The sequence below is a fragment of the Meles meles genome, chromosome 6, assembly GCF_922984935.1.
Source record: "Meles meles chromosome 6, mMelMel3.1 paternal haplotype, whole genome shotgun sequence".
Lineage (NCBI taxonomy): Eukaryota > Metazoa > Chordata > Mammalia > Carnivora > Mustelidae > Meles > Meles meles.
In genome coordinates this window covers 85558857-85579311 of record NC_060071.1, presented here as the reverse complement: position 1 = coordinate 85579311, position 20455 = coordinate 85558857, and the positions used below count along the sequence as shown (strand labels likewise).

The 20455-nt window shown below is 35.8% G+C and overlaps 1 protein-coding gene across 4 annotated transcripts in view; it reads right to left on the bottom strand.

The window, feature by feature from the left end:
• The window catches only part of NUBPL (NUBP iron-sulfur cluster assembly factor, mitochondrial), a 222955-nt gene that overhangs the window by 124007 nt on the left and 78493 nt on the right, over positions 1-20455 (bottom strand). For 3 of the 4 annotated variants that reach the window (XM_046009993.1, XM_046009995.1, XM_046009996.1), the window contains 2 exons: positions 20204-20243; positions 20022-20112 (listed from right to left, as the gene is read on the bottom strand). In XM_046009993.1, coding sequence (XP_045865949.1) covers positions 20022-20112; positions 20204-20243 — 131 coding nt within the window. The remainder of the gene's footprint in view (positions 1-20021; positions 20113-20203; positions 20244-20455) is intronic. The other variant, XM_046009994.1, reaches the window with a different exon arrangement.

Below are 20455 nucleotides of genomic sequence, written 5' to 3'. Positions count from 1 at the left end.
TAAAAAGCATTTTATAACTACTACAGTTTATAAATAACTTATATTACTACAGTTACTGACATCATAACATAAACATGTTTGTCAAACTTTTCACTGCCAAACACTACTAAAAAGACTTTATAACTCATCCCCATATAAAACTGCACCAAAGTAACAAATTATCTAAATTAATAAAATGCAATAAGGTAGACTGAAAAGTAGCATTTAAATAATGAATATCAGAGCTAAAAGATTGCAAAGACATTTTCTCAAATATGTCTTATAATGTACAAAGTATAAAATAAAAAATCTGCAGTCAATTGACAAAGGAAAGTTCTTAATAACATCAATTAGCATTTCAATAATATTAAGATAGTATGAAAGTGAAAACTTGAACCTTCTGAAACTTCAGTTGAATAGTTTAAAAATTCAGCTTACAGAATCAGAGAAATTACTTATGGGGCTCTGCCCAAGTTATTTAATCTCTTAATGCCTCAGTTTCTTCATTTGCAAAGTAGCAATAGTATTTATTATACAGAATTGTGTGGATTAAATGAGATAATACAGATCAACACATAATAAATACCCAACAACAGGTAGCTGTTTTTAGTGGTATGGAATTATCTAAGGTTAATACATTAATTCAACCAATTTAATCTCATGTTGTCTACATTCAAATAACTAATATGCTAAATTTAAGTCTCTATCAAGATAAATTAATTAGGTCTAACATACTTGTACCTATAAATATATGCATAGGTTTAGCATAAACACAAAAAAGAAAGTTTTGAAAATGTTTTAATTCATCAAAAGTCATTTCCTTTTATCAGCATAAAATTAACCAATATTTTGTAAAACAAGTATTACATACAACCATCTACAAATGTAAATTAGTACTGCATTATTTTCAAACCATGAAAGATACATAACATTGACAATTTTTTAAAAATCCCGTAGGTGGAGGTTCACAGGAAAGAAAAGAATCTACAGTGACAGGTTCTGTGTCTTCTTTAATCACAATCTGTCTGTCTAAAGAATGAATAAAGTTAGAGGGTAGGTCGCTTTAATAAGTAAATAGGTAGATACCGATAGTCTTTGAAATGACTGACATCATGAGAGTTACATATTGGGAAGAATACTCTGGCAGTCTCTGAGTAAGTAATGACAAGGAAAATTAAGCTAGTGATAGAGGAATGAAAGAGAATGAACAGGTTGCCAAAACTGCCACCAGCAGCTTAATACAGTCTTTCAACAACTGGGATGCCTGGGTGGCTTAGTTGGTTAAGCAGCAGCCTCCCGCTCAGGTCACGATCCCAGGGTTTTGGGATTGAGTCCCTGATAAAAAACAAAAAACAAACAACCTCCCTCCCAAAAGAGAGCCACCTGACCAAAATGAATGACAAGGAATTACTCTGCAGTGATTGTGGAAAAGGCGACAATACAATTTAAATGTATTAAAGCAATCGCAACAAAATAATTAATGCATCTCATCAAATAGAAAATACCACAGATTATAAAATACACCATCCATTATTTTATATACCAACAAAGAGAAAAAGTTAATAATTAAACTGATATGATGCCAAGATGTTGCTGATTATAGAACATAATCCAATTCAGAGATATTAAAATTTGAAATACATGTATCTTAAAATCAATTAAATATAGTATCTTCCTACGTAATAATAAAGGGTCATAATCCTATGAAATCCTCAAAAGTATCCACAACTCACTCATAACCTGCTTGGGATCCAAACCTTGTTGGACTTTGAACAGCTTTGGCAGGCTTCTAATATTTAACTCTAACCCATGACTCCCCATTCTGCACCTGAGATAGGGCAACCCCTGACCAACTGACAGGGACCACAGCTCTAAGAGTCTCTCTTTAAGGGCCCAATAAGTAAACTTAAGTGACCTTTTTTTTTTAAATTTTATTTATCTATTTGATAGACAGAGATCACAAGTAGGCAGAGAGGCAGGCAGAGGAAGAGAGGGGTGGCAGAGAGTCTGATGTGGGGCTTGATCCCAGGACCCTGGGATCATGACCTGAGCCAAAGGCAGAGGCTTTAACCTACTGAGCCACCCAGGCATTCCATTATGTGATCTTTTATTAATGCTCCCTGATCATGACTACAGAAATCAAGGCCCTCCCTCTAATCAATGTAGATTAAATCTTTAAGATCTGTATCAATAAGACAAAAGAGTGTAAAAGTTAGGATTCTAAAGTGTTCAAGGTAGAAATGGGATATTATAAGGGTCTGGGAACTGGCCTTTAATTTATTCATTTTCTAAGGCAAATTATTTGAGCCTTACCAGTTTTTGCTAATGAATTGTGTCTGCCATCCTTCTATTCCCCTTTGATCGATGTATTTCACTGACTTGGCACATTTTTCTATTAGTGCTTCCTTTTGCACTAATTTTGACTGCTGCGTTGAATTAAATGAGACAGTCCATTTTATCAGTTCTGTTATAAACAAGTCAGCATTCTTCGTACTTGTGTCAGAGCTATAGTTAGAGCTCACACTTATATGAACTATCCCCGGACCTCTAGACTTCCCTCCGGTAAATACTTCTCCTGGGCCAGAAAGAAAGAAATGGGAAGTTTCTCTGTGTTGTCACACAAATAAATACTTAAGCACCTTTGCTTTATCAATGAAACACTGGCCAAGTTTAAATCACAATGCTGACTTTGATTTCCTGGTACCTGCCTATCCTTTCTCTTTCTTGTTACTTCCTTTCCTGCTCTCCTTTCAGAGTCAGGCACCAGATGCTCTGGTTTTCTAATTGTCCTAACTCATTTACTGAGATGCCAGAACAATCATAAATGAAATCTGTTGTTAAAACCCATTTTGATCCGATAATTAAGTTGTGTCCCTCTTCCCATTCTATGCCCTGAAAGTAAAGATTTCTGATTCTTTATGTTCACTGCTGAGAATGAAAATTGTTATGAAGGGACAAAAGCAGGGCAAGGTCCCACCCACCTCTCCTTAGGAAGCACTTGAGCCAGTGACAGGGAAGTAAAACTGGTAATCTAAGCCCACGGCTTCAATCATTCTTAGAGCATGGGTTAGCCTACAAATGAGCTGAGAATTTGTTTTTCACTAAGATGAAAAGTTCCATCCAAAGTAAACAAAAGCTTTGAACTGGGAAGAAAGGGAAAGGGAAAGATCAGAGATGAGAAACCCAATATCATATTTAAAAGTTCTGGGTAAGAAGGACATGTAACTAGATAGGTAAAGAAGCCTAACCTTGCCAAAGAAGAGGACTGGTGTGAAGAAAGAACTAATGATATATCAAATGGGAGAAGAGGGAGTGACTTGCTAGTTCCTGCACCCAGGGAAGAGCAAGATGTAACAGAAAGGCCTAAAACCTAAGTAAGAAATTCAAGGAATTCGGGGCACCTGGGTGGCTCAGTGGGTTAAAGCCTCTGCCTTCGGCTCAGGTCATGATCTCAGGGTCCTGGGATCAAGCCCCGCATCTGGCTCTTTGCTCAGCAGGGAGCCTGCTTCTCCCTCTCTCTCTGTCTGCCTCTGTCTACTTGTGATCTCTGTCTGTCAAATAAATAAATAAAATGTTAAAAAAAAAAAAGAAAGGATGAATACCCAACTTTTGTAGCAACATGGATGGGACTGGAAGTGATTATGCTGAGTGAAATAAGTCAAGCAGAGAGAGTCAAGTATCATATGGTTTCACTTATTTGTGGAGCATAACAAATGACATGGAGGACATTGGGTGATGGAGAGAAGGAAGTTGAGAGCAATTGGAAGGGGAGGGGAACCATAAGAGACTATGGACTCTGAAAAACAACCTGAGGGTTTTGAAGGGGCGGGGGTGGGAGGTTGGGGGAACCAGGTGGTGGGTAATAGGGAGGGCACGTATTGCATGGAGCACTGGGTGTTGTGCAAAAACAAGGAATACTGTTACGCTGAAAAAATAAACAAATAAAAATTAAAAAAAAAAAAAAGAAAAGAAATTCAAGGAATTCATGGCCAAGAAAAGGAAAAGTACTTTCATCTTCCAAAGGTACCAGGACTAGGGTTGATCCAAGGAGACCAATCACTCACACAGAGCAGAAGATAGCTTGGTTCTGTTATATATAATCAGAGGGCTGTACTAGGAGGCTTTCCCTGGGTGTCAGGTTAGAAAAGAAGCTCCGAGAGTCATGGCCCTCCCAGCCTTACAAATTACTCCAAACCAAAACTACACAGAGTAAGAAAGGAGAATATCAGTTGCTGAAGAACAGTAACTCTCTTTTTTTTTTTAATGCTTTCATTGCTTTATTTCTATCGTTCTATTTTTTGTGGTTTGTTTTTTGTTGTTTTTTTTTTTTTTTTATAAAATTACCCACTTAAACCTTCAGGTCACTAAGTAGTTTTATCAGCTGAAAACTGTCTTTCACCTGTTCTAATAGGAACCAGAATAGAAGAGTAAATTAGTAATGACACTGACCAGACCTACACTAACTCTTAAAAACCCCAGCATAAAATGACTTGGGTAGAGGGCAGGGGACAAAAGGTACCAATCTGAAAAACTATACTAGCTTTCCCTCTTACTATACTAAACTATACTACATTTTCCCTCTTATTGTATATCTTACGTATGTACAATAGATATGTACAATACAATATGTGAAAAAAGAACATTACAATATTGAAAACTGCATGTGTAAGTACTCAGGCATCACAGTGAGTTGGAGGTACTCATGAATGTCACCTCTGAGTACTGGAAAAAGAAGAGCATTTTAGTAAGAGGAAATAACCAGCAATTAATATTCATAAACTGTGTCTAATTCCTCAGAATGTGTTCTCTTTCAATGCTAAGACCACATGTTTTCTTCTATGGCATAGAACCTAAATGAATCCATGAAATCTGGTATCCTGTAACAATACCACCAACAAGAATGGTCAACACTATATACTTCCCTTGATCTCGAAGTTCCAACTTTAACTGCCTGAAATAAAACATTGTTAAAAAGTATCTGAGAATCATCAAAATTTCTAATATACCTAAATATGCTGCTTATGAATATAAATTAACACTAGGTCTGTAACTAAAAGCTTTATTTTACAATTTTGAATTATGTCTTATACATCCATATGTCCTCAGCATCTAACCAATGCCCCTACAGTAACTGCTAAATGTCTCCTGTTACAGATGACGAAAAGCCCAATGACATTTTAAAAGTACAGCAATAATTATATGATGCCAGCTCAATAAATTGTTGAATGAATGAATGAATGAATGCACAAACTAGATTAATCAAACTGAGCGATTTACTAGATAATACTGCCTCAGAAAAATGTTTCAAAGAATTGGGCTTTAGTTATATCTCTATTTCCTTCTTCATTAATCTATAGTTTTAAAGGGAAAGGAGAGAGGCTTAACATACTTGACTCTTTAGCCTCAGATGAAAGTTCCAAAGAAATCTAAAAGCACTAACCTGTATGTTTCGTGTTTGTTTAAAAGGGTACTAAGAGGGGTGCCTGGGTGGCTCAGTGGGTTAAAGCCTCTGCCTTAGACTCAGGTCAGGATCCCAGGGTCCTGGGATCGAGCCACGCATTGGGCTCTCTGCTCAGCGGGGAGCCCGCTTCCTCCTCTCTCTCTGCCTGCCTCTCTGCCTACTTGTGATCTTTGTCTGTCAAATAAATAAATAAAATCTTTAAAAAAAAAAAAAGGATACTAAGAAAAAAATAACTAATTAGTGTTCTTTATTTCTTAATGCTTCATGGAGGCCTAGTAAAGTATTTTATTTATTAAATATTTTGAAATATGAGACCTGCTAAGTATCCAATGATGCAAGAATCATAGAGAGGAATGAGTAAGAAGGTCAGATGCCCAAAACTGACAATGAAGACATTCAATAACTTTATCTATACAATTAGTGCATAGTCTATAAACCTTTTCATGCAAGGCAATAAATTTCTTTGGTATATTTAGATATGGTTAACTTAATTATCTTAAGAACATCATTTAATATTTTATCTCTTTGCCTAAGCATTTGGGAACCTCTGAAACCTAATATACATATAAATCTGAATGAGAAAGGTAATTTATATTAGTTATATTATGTCAAAGGATGAAAAACAGATAATTTCTTTAGACATTGTTCAAACTATGAATGACTAAAAGAAGGTCGTTGGAAATAATTTTCTCATGCCTCCATTTAACTTAAGAATCAGAAGCCCTCTGGATTTAGTAGTACTGCTAATAGTATTCAGTTGGAGGTACCTTACAACTACTAATGCTTTACAACTACTAATATTTAAGCACTGAACTGTTCAATCGTTTAAAGTGAACTATAATGATAATAAGTACAATAACATTTTTGTATTGAATACTGTTTGAAATCAAGTGGGTTACAGATTAGAAAATAGGATTGTGTTATATTGCCTTATATTTGATATGGTACTGGTAATATAATTTCATATATATTTTTTCTACAACATACCAGCCAATATTTAATAAATCTCTGTTACCTCAAACATCAAATACAGAAAAAAATTTGGTTGTTGATTACCTTTAACACTGGGAAAAATAGACCTATTATAGCTTTTTGTACAACCACTTACCATTTGAAAAATGATGTATCAAACTCCTTTGGCTCTTCCCATGAGAGGTGCTTAGGGAGCTCAATTTTTTTTTTTTTTTCCACTTTACACAGGATTAAGCAGAGCTTAGCCCACACTCAAAAGCAAAATTCTTTAGGAAACCAAAGGCTGAGAACATTCCTTATTCAAAAGTGAAATTCCATTGTCAGGGAAATCACTAATACCAACTATCAAGGGAAAATGTCTCATTCCTACCGCAGGATCAGCTAAAGTAAAACTGCTTCTTTAGTTGCTAGGAAACAACCAACTCATTATATGCCATTATCAGAACCCTAGAGAAGAAAACTGGCATCTGCATCACATTTGGGGATACTGGAGATTGAACTAAAAGCACTGAAACTGCTGCCAAATCCCTGGTCTCCAGGGTTTGCACTGTGACCACAGCAGGAGCTGACACCAGACTAGCCTTTGAAGTTTTTCTTTCCGTAGTGCTCTTTCTAATATCTAAAATTATTTTTTCCCAATATCCCACATTTTTAAACTCAAAGATTCTAAAACTAGACTTCCTCATTTGAGTTAAAACTAATAATATGTATGTTGAGCACAATTTAGAGAAAAAATACTACTTAGTAATCTTAACAAGCAACAAAAGAATTTAAAACATTAGATATTCATTGAATAAAATGTACTAGATGTCTGTCTTTAATTATTTAAAGTCAATATAGAAAATAAAAGGAAATTGTTTCAAAACTCAGGAGAATAAAAAGGAAGACACACTGATAAATCCAGTGCTCAACATGACATTCTAACATTTATCTGCCTAATTATCTTAATTGGTCATAAAACTTAACTTCTATTTTTATAAACTGACATGCTTTTTCACAATGCAACACCAAAAACATTATGAACATATATTATATTCATTCCTCAATCTCTTTCCTTCCTTTTACCAAGTGAGGCTGAAAGGAGATGGGGTGAAATTATGCCTATAAATTACTAGACATTGGCAAGTTGAAACCATGAGACTCCCTATACTATCAATTCTGTATGCAGAAAAATATGTTATCCTCCAGAAGAAGCTCCAGATGTCAGTAAAAGAAGTTGACCAAATATTTTCCTTCACCAAATTACAAAGAATGATCCCAGTAAGGTTCCCCCATCCTAATATAATTCTTGCCCCATCTCCCATTTTAATGCACACCTCTTTAATTTACTCACACCTGCCACTCTCCACTAATGTTCCCTTGACATTACTTCATACTTTGACACTCAAACACCACACATGCCTACATCCTCCCAACCTGACTCTTACACACCTTCCTGTGTGTCTTATAAAACATCACCTCTACTTAGCGTTGCCAGATTTAGCAAATAAAGTAGAGGACCCCCATTCAGTTAAGTCTGAATATCAAACTTTTTAGTGTATGGCCCAACCAATATTTGTGACATACCTGTACCAAAAATTATTCATTGTGTATCTGATATTCAAATTAACTGCTGGCAACCCTATTACTGCCCCACCACGAGATACCTTGATACTTGACATTTTTCTCACTTGAATAGAAACCTGAGATTTCTCAATAATATCTCATTTCCCAATTCCATCTGAATTTTTAAAAAAAGAAAGAAAAGAAAAAGAGAAAAGCCTAACTTTTCTAATGTCCCTTCTCAGAATAAAATCAATTTATCTGTCACTTTTTACACCAGTTTCTTCCCCAGCTACTGAAGCACTTCTTCCTATCATAGGTGATTTTCTATTATTTAATCCCTCCAATTTTACCCAGACTCCTAATTCCTCCTCACTACTGTTTGACTGGATATCAGGCCTGGATTTCAGTATTTCCCTCATTAATGCTCTAAATTACTTCCCCCTTTAGACTTTCCACCATGCTGATCCTGAATCCAACAACAGGTTTGCCCATGTCAGTTTTCAGATTTCAGAGTTGCTAAAGACATTACAAAAACTTAGCAAAACCAAAAAATCACCATATTTAGCATCCAGTGGGCCTTTATGATGACATAGGGATCCTATCATTAATCTCTTCATCTCTCTCTATTTTTAATTCTAGAAGCAGTTTAAAAGCACTACACCTCTGGACAGTTGAATGCCTAAGCCTGACCTTTGAGAATCACCAGCATTAGTTAAGCCACCTGGGATCATCTATTAAAAATGCAAACTCTTTGTTCCTCCCCTGGATTTCAACTGAAAATTCAACTGAATTTTCAACTAGCCCCCCCATATAATTTTTATGAATACTGAAATTTATGGATCAAATTTGCTCTATTTAAACTATCTTCTTCCTTCCACTGAGAAGATGTAAAGAAAATGTAATTCTTGTCTTTTTAGTACCAGGTACTATGGGTTCCCTCATCTACTCTTCTTTCCATTCTACTTACCAAACATAGAACTAGACTTATTTTCCAAAACTAATTCATTTACATAAATTTTTAATCCCATTACCTTTGACTCTTTCCTAATAAGACCTTTCCAGTAATTCTCTCACATTCTAGTCTTTAGTCCCTCTTCATTGTATCCTATGCCTTGGAAAAGGTATGGCTGCCTCTTTTGGAAAGCAAATGAAATGGGCTTTCAAATGGAAAGCAAATGAAAAGGGCCTCCTTAGGCCTTCATCCTATTTTCCTTTCCTTTTCCACACCTGGAAGCCCCCTAGCATGGCCAATTTTATCTAACAAGCAGACTATACCTCTACATCCAAGGTCTTGCTGTATGTATCCATTCTTAAACCCTTATGACTTTTTTCATTCACTGTTCTATTAAAGGATTACAAGTAATCACCTAACATCTATTATCTCCTTCCCCGTTTTCAAGCCTCATTCTCAATAACCTTTTATTCTTAAAACTTGGCAAACCACTGGCTCCCAAACTTGTCTACACAATGGTATCAGTTGGAGAACTCCAGAAATGCTGATGCCTGGGTTACATACCAAGAATTCATGATTTAACCAGTCTAGAGTGTGACCTGAAAACTGAAATGTTTGAGGTTCCTACATGATTCGGTTAGAGGCAGGGGCACCTGGGTAGCTCAGTCAGTTAAGTGTCTACCTTCAGCTTGGGTAATGATCTCAGGGTCCTGGGATCAAGCCCCACATCGGGCTCTCTGCTCAGTGGGGAGTCCGCTTTTCCCTCTCCCTCTATGTACTCTCTCTCTCAAATAAATAAATAAAATCTTTTTTTAAAATTCCCAGATAATTCTAATATTTAGGTATGTTGAAGAACCACTGCTCTAAACACTTAATTTTCATGACATTAGTATCCTCGTTTTCCTACTGCTTGAACTACTTCTTTTCCTCTTTATTATTTTCCTTTCTTCCCACAAAACCACCCATTCTAAACTAGGAATGTCAATCAAACAGAAGTCCTCAACCCATCACTTTTCTCTTGCTGTAATTAATATAGTTGAAGCTATGAAAAACAGAGGAGGTGTCTCAGGGAGGATGATGGTGATGGTGACAATAAGGATGATACCGAACATCAACAATCTAATACCACACTGACTATATATGATGTATCATTATTTTATGAAGCACTGAAAGAGGGAAAAAACACCTAAGATGAGGAGGAATCTAATACAAGAATCCTATATACAGCTGGGGCCCCAAAGGACTACTCTGTCTTAAACTAAAGACAAGATGAAATATAAAACCACAATTTAGAAATAAATTTCAAGGAAATGTTCATCTCTCAATTTGGGCACTGGTATAAAGCAGAAAAATACCTCCATAAGAAGATAAATTCCAAGTTGTTAAGCATGCAGCTTTCACATCTGAATTCATGCCACCAGACTGGTCTCAAAACCTCCAACAGGTAAGTCAATTTAAAGTTGCCTCAGGTTGAAAGTGCACCAGGTTACTGGAGAAACACAAAACCTCTGGGAAAGAATCTGACAAAGCCAGGAATAAAGCAATTCTAAGAAGCTATCTCTTAGAAGATGCACCCTGATTAATGTTAAATCATACAAAAACAGCCTAATTTGTATTACAAATACTAAAATACAATAGAAACAGGGCACACTTATACTTACTTAATATGCTTTTTATCATATTACATATTAAATCACTGAATCTTCACAACTACTTAACTGCCATAAGCCCCATTTTATATGTAAGGAAACTATAGCTCAGAGAGGTTTTGCCCAAGGAACATATAACTAATTAGATGTGCCACTGAGATTGGAATCAAGTAAATGTGGCTCCAGAGTCCATGCCCTTAGTTCCTGAGCTATGGGCATATTTCTGGATAACATCAACATTTAAGTGGTATACAGAGGAAAAAAAGGTATTAATCACAAGGAAAAATTATAAAAATGATGGCAGATTTCTCATTGGAAATGATGAAAGGCAGAAGACAATGGAACGGTACCTTAAAAAATTGAAGAAAAAAATACCAACACACAATTCTATATGCAGTGAAAGTAAAAAAGATAAAATAAAATGAATGCTGAGAAAATTCTTCACCAGCAGACCCACACAACAAGACACTAAACAAAATTCTTCAGGATAAAGAAAAGTGACAGATGAAATTCAAATCTAAAGAAATGAAAAGCACACATAGAGCAAATTACGGGCAATTACAATAGACTGTTTTCTTAGTTTCTTTAAAGAATCACTATTTAAATAAACCAGTTAACACCGTATTGTGAGATTTGTTATTTACATATATTTATTTTTTAAAAGATATTTATTTATTTGAGAGAGAGAGAGAGAATGAGCAGGGAGGGGCAGAAGAAGAAGCAGACTCCCTGATGAATGGGGAGCCTAATGCAGGGGCTCGATCCCAGGACCTTGGGATCATGACTTCAGCTGCAGGCACCACTAAAGGACTGAGCCACCCATGTGTCCCTATAATGTACATATATTTAAAATACATCGCAACAGGGACACCCGAGTGGCTCAGGTAGTTAAGTGTCTGACTCAGATCATGAGATAAAAAGCCCCACATCAGGTTCTGCATTGAGTATGGAGCCTGCTTGAGATTTTCTCTCTCTCCCTCTCCCTTTGTCCCTCCTTCCCCACTCTCTCTCTCTCTCAAAATAAGAAATAGATAAAATAAAATATGTCACAACAATACACAAAGGATGGGAGGTGGTGAAGCAAACTATACTGTTATAATTAATTTTATAAGAAGTACACCACAATCAAGTAGGATTTATTCCCGTGATGCATGGTTCAGTATCTGCAAATCAATCAACATGATTTATCACATCAACAGAAAATATCAAAATCATATGATCATTTCAATAGGTGTAGTAAAAATCACTGACAAAGTACAACATCTGTTCACAATAAAAACCCTCAAAACAAAGCAGGTATAGAAGGAGTGTACCTAACATTATAAAGGCCATATATGAAAAAACCCACAACTATCATCATACTCAATGGGGAAAAACTGAGAGCTTTTCCTGTAAGGTCAGGGACAAGATAAGAATGTCAATTCTTTTTTTTTTTTTATTTTTTTTAATTTGTTTATTTACAGCATAACAGTGTTCATTGTTTTGGCATCACACCCAGTGCTCCATGCAGTACGTGCCCTCCCTGTTACCCACCACCTGGTTTCTCAACCTCCCACCCCCCCACCCCTTCAAAACCCTCTGGTTGTTTTTCAGAGTCCATAGTCTCTCATGGTTCATCTCCCCTTCCAGTTTCCCTCAACTCCCTCTCCTCTCCATCTCCCCATGTCCTCCATGTTATTTGTTATACTCCACAAATAAGTGAGACCATATGATACTTGACTCTCTCTGCTTGACTTATTTCGCTCAGCATAATCTCTTCCAGTCCCGTCCATGTTGCTACAAAAGTTGGGTATTCATCCTAAGAATGTCAATTCTCACCACATTCACTCAACCCAGTGCTGGCAGTCCTGGCCACAGCAATCAGACAAGAGAAATAAATAAAAGGCATCCAGATTGGTAAGGAAAAAATAATACTTTCATTATTTGCAGATGACATGATACTCTATATAGAAAACCCCAGGGGCGCCTGGGTGGCTCAGTGGCCTCTGCCTTCGGCTTGGGTCATGATCCCAGGGTCTTGGGATTGAGCCCCACGTCGGGCCCTCTGCTCAGCAGTGAGCCTGCTTCCTTCTCTCTCTCTGCCTGTCTCTCTGCTTACTTGTGATCTCTCTCTGCCAGGTAAATAAAAAAAACAAAAACAAAAAACAAAAAAAACCTCAACACTTTATAAACAACAAAAAAGGGGCACCTGGGTGGCTCAGTGGGTTAAAGCCTATGCCTTCAGCTCAGGTCATGATCCCAGGGTCCTGGGATTGAGCCCCGCATCAGGCTCTCTGCTTGGCAGGGAGCCTGCCTCCCCTCTCTCTGTGCCTGCCTCTCTGCCTACTTGTGATTTCTGTCTGTCAAATAAATAAAATCTTAAAAGAAAAAACAAGAACAACAAAAAAAAAGAAAACCCCAAAGACTCCACCAAAAAGATACATAATAATTCACTGATAAATTCAGTAGGGTCAGAGGATACAAAATTGATGTATGGAAATCTGTTGCATTTCTATACACTAATAATGAAGAAACAGAAAGAGAAATTTACAAAGAAATCCCATTGATAATTGCATCAAAAATAATAAAATAGCTAGGAATAAACAAAGGAGGTAAAAGACATACACTCTGAAAACAATGATGAAAGAAACTGAAGACAACAAACAAAAATGGGAAGATATTCCATGCTCATGGATGGGAAGAATTAATATTGTTAAAATGTCCATACTACTCAAAGCAATCTACAGATTAATGCAATCCCTATCAAAATACCAACAGCAGGGGCGCCTGGGTGGCTCAGTGGGTTAAAGCCTCTGCCTTCGGCTCAGGTCATGATCTCAGGGTCCTGGGATCGAGCCCCGCATCGGGCTCTCTGCTCCGCAGGGAGCCTGCTTCCTCCTCCTCTCTCTCTGCCTGCCTCTCTGCCTGCTTGTGATTTCTGTCTGTCAAATAAATAAAATATTAAAAAAAAAAATACCAACAGCATTTTTTACAGAACTAGAACAAATAATCCTAAAATTTATATGGAATCACAAAAGACCCGAAATATCCAAAGCACTCTTAAAAAAGAAAAACAGGGGCGCCTGGGTGGCTCAGTGGGTTAAAGCCTCTGCCTTCAGCTCAGGTCGTGATCTCAGGGTCCTGGGATTGAGCCCCGCATGGGGCTCTCTGCTGAGCAGGGAGCCTGCTTCCTCCTGTCTCTCTACCTGCTTCTCTGCCTACTTGTGATCTCTCTCTCTCTGTCAAATGAATAAATAAAATCTTTAAAAAAAAAAAAAACCTGGAGATATCAAAATTTCAAATTTCAAGTTATACTACCAAGCTGTAATAATCAGAATGGTATGGTAATGGCACAAAAAAAGACACAAAGATCAACAGAACGGAATAGAAAGCCCAGAAATAAACCGACAATTATATGGTGAAGAGGAAACATTGCATCTCATATATACTGCATCTCATATTCTATTTTAAAAGGTAGTGGGCTAAATAAATAAATAAAAAATAAAAGGTTATAGCCATTATTATGAACTCAGGTGTGATAAACTATAACTCAGGTGACATAATAAACTCCTATAAAATACAATAAAACTGAAACAAGATGAAATTAAAGTCTGACTAGAATTAATCCTCAAAAACCTTCTCTTAAAGAAAAAAACAAACACTCCAGGCCCAAATTTCCTTGATAAATTCCACCAACTACAAACATTACACTTATGCTAATAATTTTACAACAATAATTTCACGAAAGAGAAGAGGAGGAAAGTACTTCCAAACTCATTTTATAAGACCAAGATAGCCCCCTACAATACCAGAAAAAGACACTACAGGAAAAACAAATTAGAAACTATCAATATTAATTAACATTAAACTATTAATATCCTCAAAAATATGACCTAAAACTTAACAAAATATTAGCAAATTTAATCTAGCAATATTTTAGAAGTAATTACAATATTACTTATTATAATTAAAATATTATGACCAAGAAAAATCTATCCCAGGAATGCAAGGTTGGCCTAACACAGAAAATCAATGTAAATCACCACATCCATAAAATAAAAGAGAAAAACCACATCATCATTTCAATAAATGGGGAGGAAAAAGCATTTAAAAAAAAATTCAATGCCCATCCATAATAAGAACTCTTAGCAAACCAAGAAACAGGGAGGACAGAGGTCACCAGTGAAAACCTACCACTATCATTCTTTAAGATGAAATACTTGCCGTTACTGTACCCTACAATTCCAGATGAAGACAAGGATAACACCTCTCATCTTTTCTACTAGGCAGTACAATAAGAAAATGAAATGAAAGAAATAGGTTGGAAAGGAAGCAGTGAAGCTGTTTTACTTACAGACAACATAATCATGTGCATATAAAATACCTAAGAAAGTTACTAAATCATGTGCATATAAAATACCTAAGAAAGTTACTATACAAGTTAAGTTATACTCTGTCCTAATAGCAAAAAATTTGAAATTAATTACAAAATACAATTCTAAAACCATCTCAGAACATAAAATACTTAGAATAAATCTAACAAAACTCTAAGACCAATATACTAAAAACTATATATTACTCCAAGAAATCAAAGAAAATCTAAATAAATATAGAAACATACCATGCTCATGGATTAGAAGCCTCAAATGTTGTCAGGATCTTGATTCACAAAACATTGATCTATACATTCAATACTACTCACTATACATTCAATAGCATCGTAGTGAAAATACCAACATGCTTTTCTGTACAAACTGACAAGCTGAATCTAAAATTTATACAGAAATGGAAAAGAACTTAGTGTAGGTTCTTTTAATCTTAAAAAAAAAAAGTTGGAAGACTCAACACCTTCTGACTTTGAGCTTTCTACACAGCACAACTATCAGATAGTATGGTTTTGCTGTAAGGCTTAAACAAGACAGATAGAAATACAATACAGTATTATCCACAGATAAACCCATACACATATACTCCGCTGATTTTCATCTAAGGTATCAAGTCAATTCAATGGGGAAAATGAAATCTTAAAACAAATGGTGCTAGAACAACTAGATAAACTACTATGTGTTTTCCTACTCCAAACAATTAGTTTGATTCTGATATTATCTGCCCTGGATACAGCATCAGATCCGACAGGTTAATTAAGGGCACAGTCTCACTAGACTACTCCCACTTCAGATACCAATCACAAGCTCGGGTTGTTACCTATGCTTCTGGATGGAATAGCTATAAATCAGCGGTTTTCATGACTTCCGCCTTCAGGTTTGATTAATTTGCTAGAGTGGCTCACAGAACTCAGAGAAACATTTATTTATGTTTATTAGTTTATCATAAAGGGTATTAGAAAGGATAAATAGCCAGATGAAGAGATACAAAGGGAAAGGTCCAAAAAGGCTCTAAGCGTAGAAGCTTCTGACCACAGGGAGCTAGGTTTGCACAACCCATCAGGATATAGATACATTCACCAACCCAGAAGTTCATCAAGAGTTTTCACAGAGCTTAATCTGCACCCCACCCTCCTTCCCTTTCCCAGAGGTCAGTGGGTGGGGCTAAAAGTCCTAACCCTCTAAATAGTTGATCTTTCTGGTGATCAGCCCTAACCTGAGATTATCCAGGGACCCCACCCTAATTCATCTTACTAGCAAGAACTCAGGTGTGCTCAAAAAGGGGCTCTACACGAGTTACAAAAGCTACTCCTATCATCAGGAAATTCCAAGGGTCTTAGGAGCTTTGTACCAGGACCCAGGAACAAAAAACAAATGTATCTGCTATTATACCAAAACTACGAAAAAATACAAACCCTTATCTCACTTCCCACAGAAAATTTAAATCTAGATGGGCAAGCCAAAGCTATAACACTTTGAGAAAAAATATATAAGAATATCTTTATAACCTTGGGGTAGATAGGCAAGGATTTCTTAAGAGAGGACACACAAAGCATTCGGCATGAAAAAAATTTTTTTGATAAATCAGATTTCATGAAAATTTAAAACATCAGTTAAGCAAAAGGCAATCCACAGACTGGGAAAAATATTCCCAATACATATATCTGACAATGGACCACAGCAAGAATATATTAAAACTCTTGCAACTCAAGTACAAGAAGAAAAATGAGCCAATAAAAAAAAATGAGTAAAAGACTTGAACAGACACTTCATAAAGGAAGATACAGTGTGATATCTAATATGCATCAGTAAGAAGATACTATTTTATACCCACTAGTGAAGAAACTGACAACAGCAATAGTGACAAGATGTGAAGCAACTAAAACTCTAATGAACCTTGTATAAGTATTTATAGCAGCATTACTCATATTAGCCAAAAACTGGAGTCTACCCAAATGTCCATCAACAAAGAACAAACAATATTTGATTATACTCATGTGATGGAATACTACTCAGTAATAAAAAGTACTCAACTACTGATATAGGCAACAGGAGGATGATGTTCAAAAGCATTAGGCTAAGAGAAAGAAACCAGATAAAAAAAAGGCTATACAGTCCATTTATATGAAGTATAAGAACAAAACAGAACTCATTTATATGTAGGGTTCCATTTATATGAAGTATAAGAACAAAACAGAACTCATTTATGATACTATAGATCAGAACTGTGATGGCTTATGAATAGGGGATTGAACAGAAGGAAGCCCAAGGAAATGTTGTAGCAGGATGGAAATGTTCTCCATCTTGATTGAAGTGTGGTTACACAGGCATATACATTTATCAAAAATTATTGAATCATACATGTAAGATCTCTGCATCCCATAGTACATATAACTTTAACTCAATAAAATATAAGAGACGGGGGGGGGGGAATACTGAACTTTCAGTTCAAATGGCAGACTGACCACAAGTATTTATCTTGTCCCCCCAAAAACACCAACTAGGAAGAGACATGACTTCTGGAACACTAGTATTCTATTTATTATGTCCTGAAAAATTATATAGGTATTTTCACTTAGGGATAATCCATCTATCTGTACACTTATGATTTGTACACTCTTCTATGTATATATCACGTTCAATTTTTTTCATCAGCCAATGAATTAGGCAGCTTCCACAATCAACTGCTGCACAGAGCATCTACCCAGCTAGTAAATTTTCACAAGGGGTGTTAAACTTGCAAAAACTGGTCTACTTTTTAAAGCAAAACAAAAAAACAAAAACAAAACAGTCTTTAATTAGCAGTTGACGTGATCAGTACAGGTCACAGGGTAGTCCAAAAATATCAGGTTTTCAGCTCCAATTAAAATGAGCAAATGATAATGGTAACTTTTCAAAATACTGCAAGATAAATATGCAGTCTAATGTCCTAACATCCTAATATTTTACCTAGAGCATTCCAATAAAATAAGTAAAGGAGCCATTTTGTCACCCCATCTTCCATCCTGATATTTTGTAGCAAGGTTGCTAAAAATGTACTTTCAGCACTTATCAGAGTAAATTGACTTTTATATGATCTATGTGTCGGAGAGCCAATTCCCCAAATCTCCACTAGCTCCTCAGCCAGACTATCAAATTCCATAAATAATTTTTAAGCTTGGCATCTGATGAATGTTGAGAAGAACATGAATAATGTCAGATGACTAAAGTGATGAGAGTACAGCTGAATTCAGAAATCAAAAATGTATATATTGCCAGCAACTAACGCAATTATTCTATACTCTCTGACAGTAATCAGCAGTAGATAAAAGTAGATAAAAGAGGCTGGGTTATAGAGGGATATTGACTGAAAATATGAAATGGAATCCTGCCCCTCCTCTCTTTCCCAATTCCTCACAGAATGAAAAAAACAATATATTCCGGTTCTTTCAGACTTTTGATCATTCACTTCTAGTCTAATAAAAGTGTTCTTCATTTATAAAAGCAGTTACTAAACTGCTAAGTTTGAATTTTAGGTGCAAAATTTTGCAGCTTAATTAACTTGTACTGTCAGGTTTACTCTCACTTCTCCCATGGGACACTCCCTCTGTCCCTCTCCTAAGGGTATTGTGCACATGGGTCTCTCTCGTCCATGTTCAGGGGTTCCTTTGTAGAGATGTTTTCACCACCTGTTGCAATCTGAGGTTTAAATGGAACTTAATACTCAAGGACACTTAAAGGCAGGATCCTGCATCCCTCGGAGGGGAGCACAAACACTTAGCTGTGTGACTCTTCTCATTGACTTGGGTCTCTAAATCTCTGATCACTGTGGAAAGCAGAAGTATTTCCATCTTCTTGTGGCCATCCATAAGGCTTAGGAGAAAATCTGAATCATTTCCTGTTGAGAATTACAACACTAACAGAGGAGGGGAAAAATGAGTACTGAAAATATTCTGATGACAAAATCAGAATGTTCCTTTCAGTGTTTCTAAATTTCTATTGATTCTAACTTTAAATATAAACTGAATAAAGACTGTTTTAGAATTTCCTTTAAAAAAAAGAGAGAGACTGGTTAATTCACACAAAGGATAAAGATCAAGGTCACAAAAGAATTGATAAAGAAGGGGTATTGTTGGGAATATAACTGAAATAGCCAATTACAGGATCTGAGTATAAAAGGGGAGGAAATACAGCTTAGAGACTTGAATGCACTAGTAAATAGGAGGATTCTGGGACTAGAGATCAAAGAGCACATTTATTAAAACTCAAGCACAGAAGGAAGACAAGAGGTGACAATGAAAAAAGAAGAGTTTCAGAGTCCAAGACATATTTCATCTATCAACTCTTACAAATAGAAATGAATATAGAAATATCTATGATTGAAATTATCAACCTATGGCATGATGCCTGACCCAAAGTGAAATCTGAATATATCAGGGTAATTACTGTAAATGGTGGAGAAATTCCAAATTACTTATGGTACTTACCTAGAACATAATTAACTGTAAATTCACAGCTACCAGAAAAAAATTAAAATTATTTCTATAAATAACATATACCCCATCTGATATTTTTAGATTATCCAATCAACTGTTCTCTTCCTTAAGGATAAATTTAAGTTGATTGGACAGATATTATATACATATATATAGAGCCAGATGTACTCAAAATAAAACAAAATTTCATTTTGGTCTTAAGCAATTTTAAAATGAGCATGATTTATGTAATTTTTTTCTATATCCAAGAACTTCTATACTGCCCTTATAATTCAATATTGGCCATAATGAGATTAACCATTAATTTAAAGAAGTCAGATTACTTATCAAATAGATTTGTCTCAAAACAGACTCAACAAGGCAAAAGAACAATGTAAAATAAGATGTTGGGATTTTCCCTACTCTTACGCAATAGGGAAGATTAAATCACAGACCAGTGAAATTGGTCTTTGCACCACAGAAGTCATTATATATTCAGTCTATCAGCTGGATTCTTTTTTTTTCTATCAGCTGGATTCTTCTGCAAAACATCTCAAACCGGACCGCAAATTTTAACAACTCTCCAATCAGCAAGTCATTAACCACAGTGTGCCAATAAAATGATACTCAATGCAATTTTCTTACCTGCCTCAATAGTTTCTCAATAGCTGACATTACCATAAGGCCTCTCCAAACAACTGGTGCAGTCTCTTCAACCAGGAAGCCCATAGACATACTGCAACAGTAAACCAAAAATGCAACTAGTTTGCACACATTAATCAATATTATTCTGAAAAGTAGCATTAAAAAAAGTAACATATACTTACCAAGCAATACCATAATTCAAAAGAGGCCTCATTAGATTGCCTGAAATTTAAAAAACAAAAAAACCCTCTCTTTTAGAATATATAAACGTAATGACTTATTTTCTTATCAAAAAGTGTCAAATCAACCAAAAAAAGTATCAAATTAAAAATACAAATGGCTACTCATACTGCTGCTCTTTAACTTTCAATTGATTCCATCTAAATCTGCAATAGTTTAAACATTATACCAAGCACACAACCAATACTTCGAAT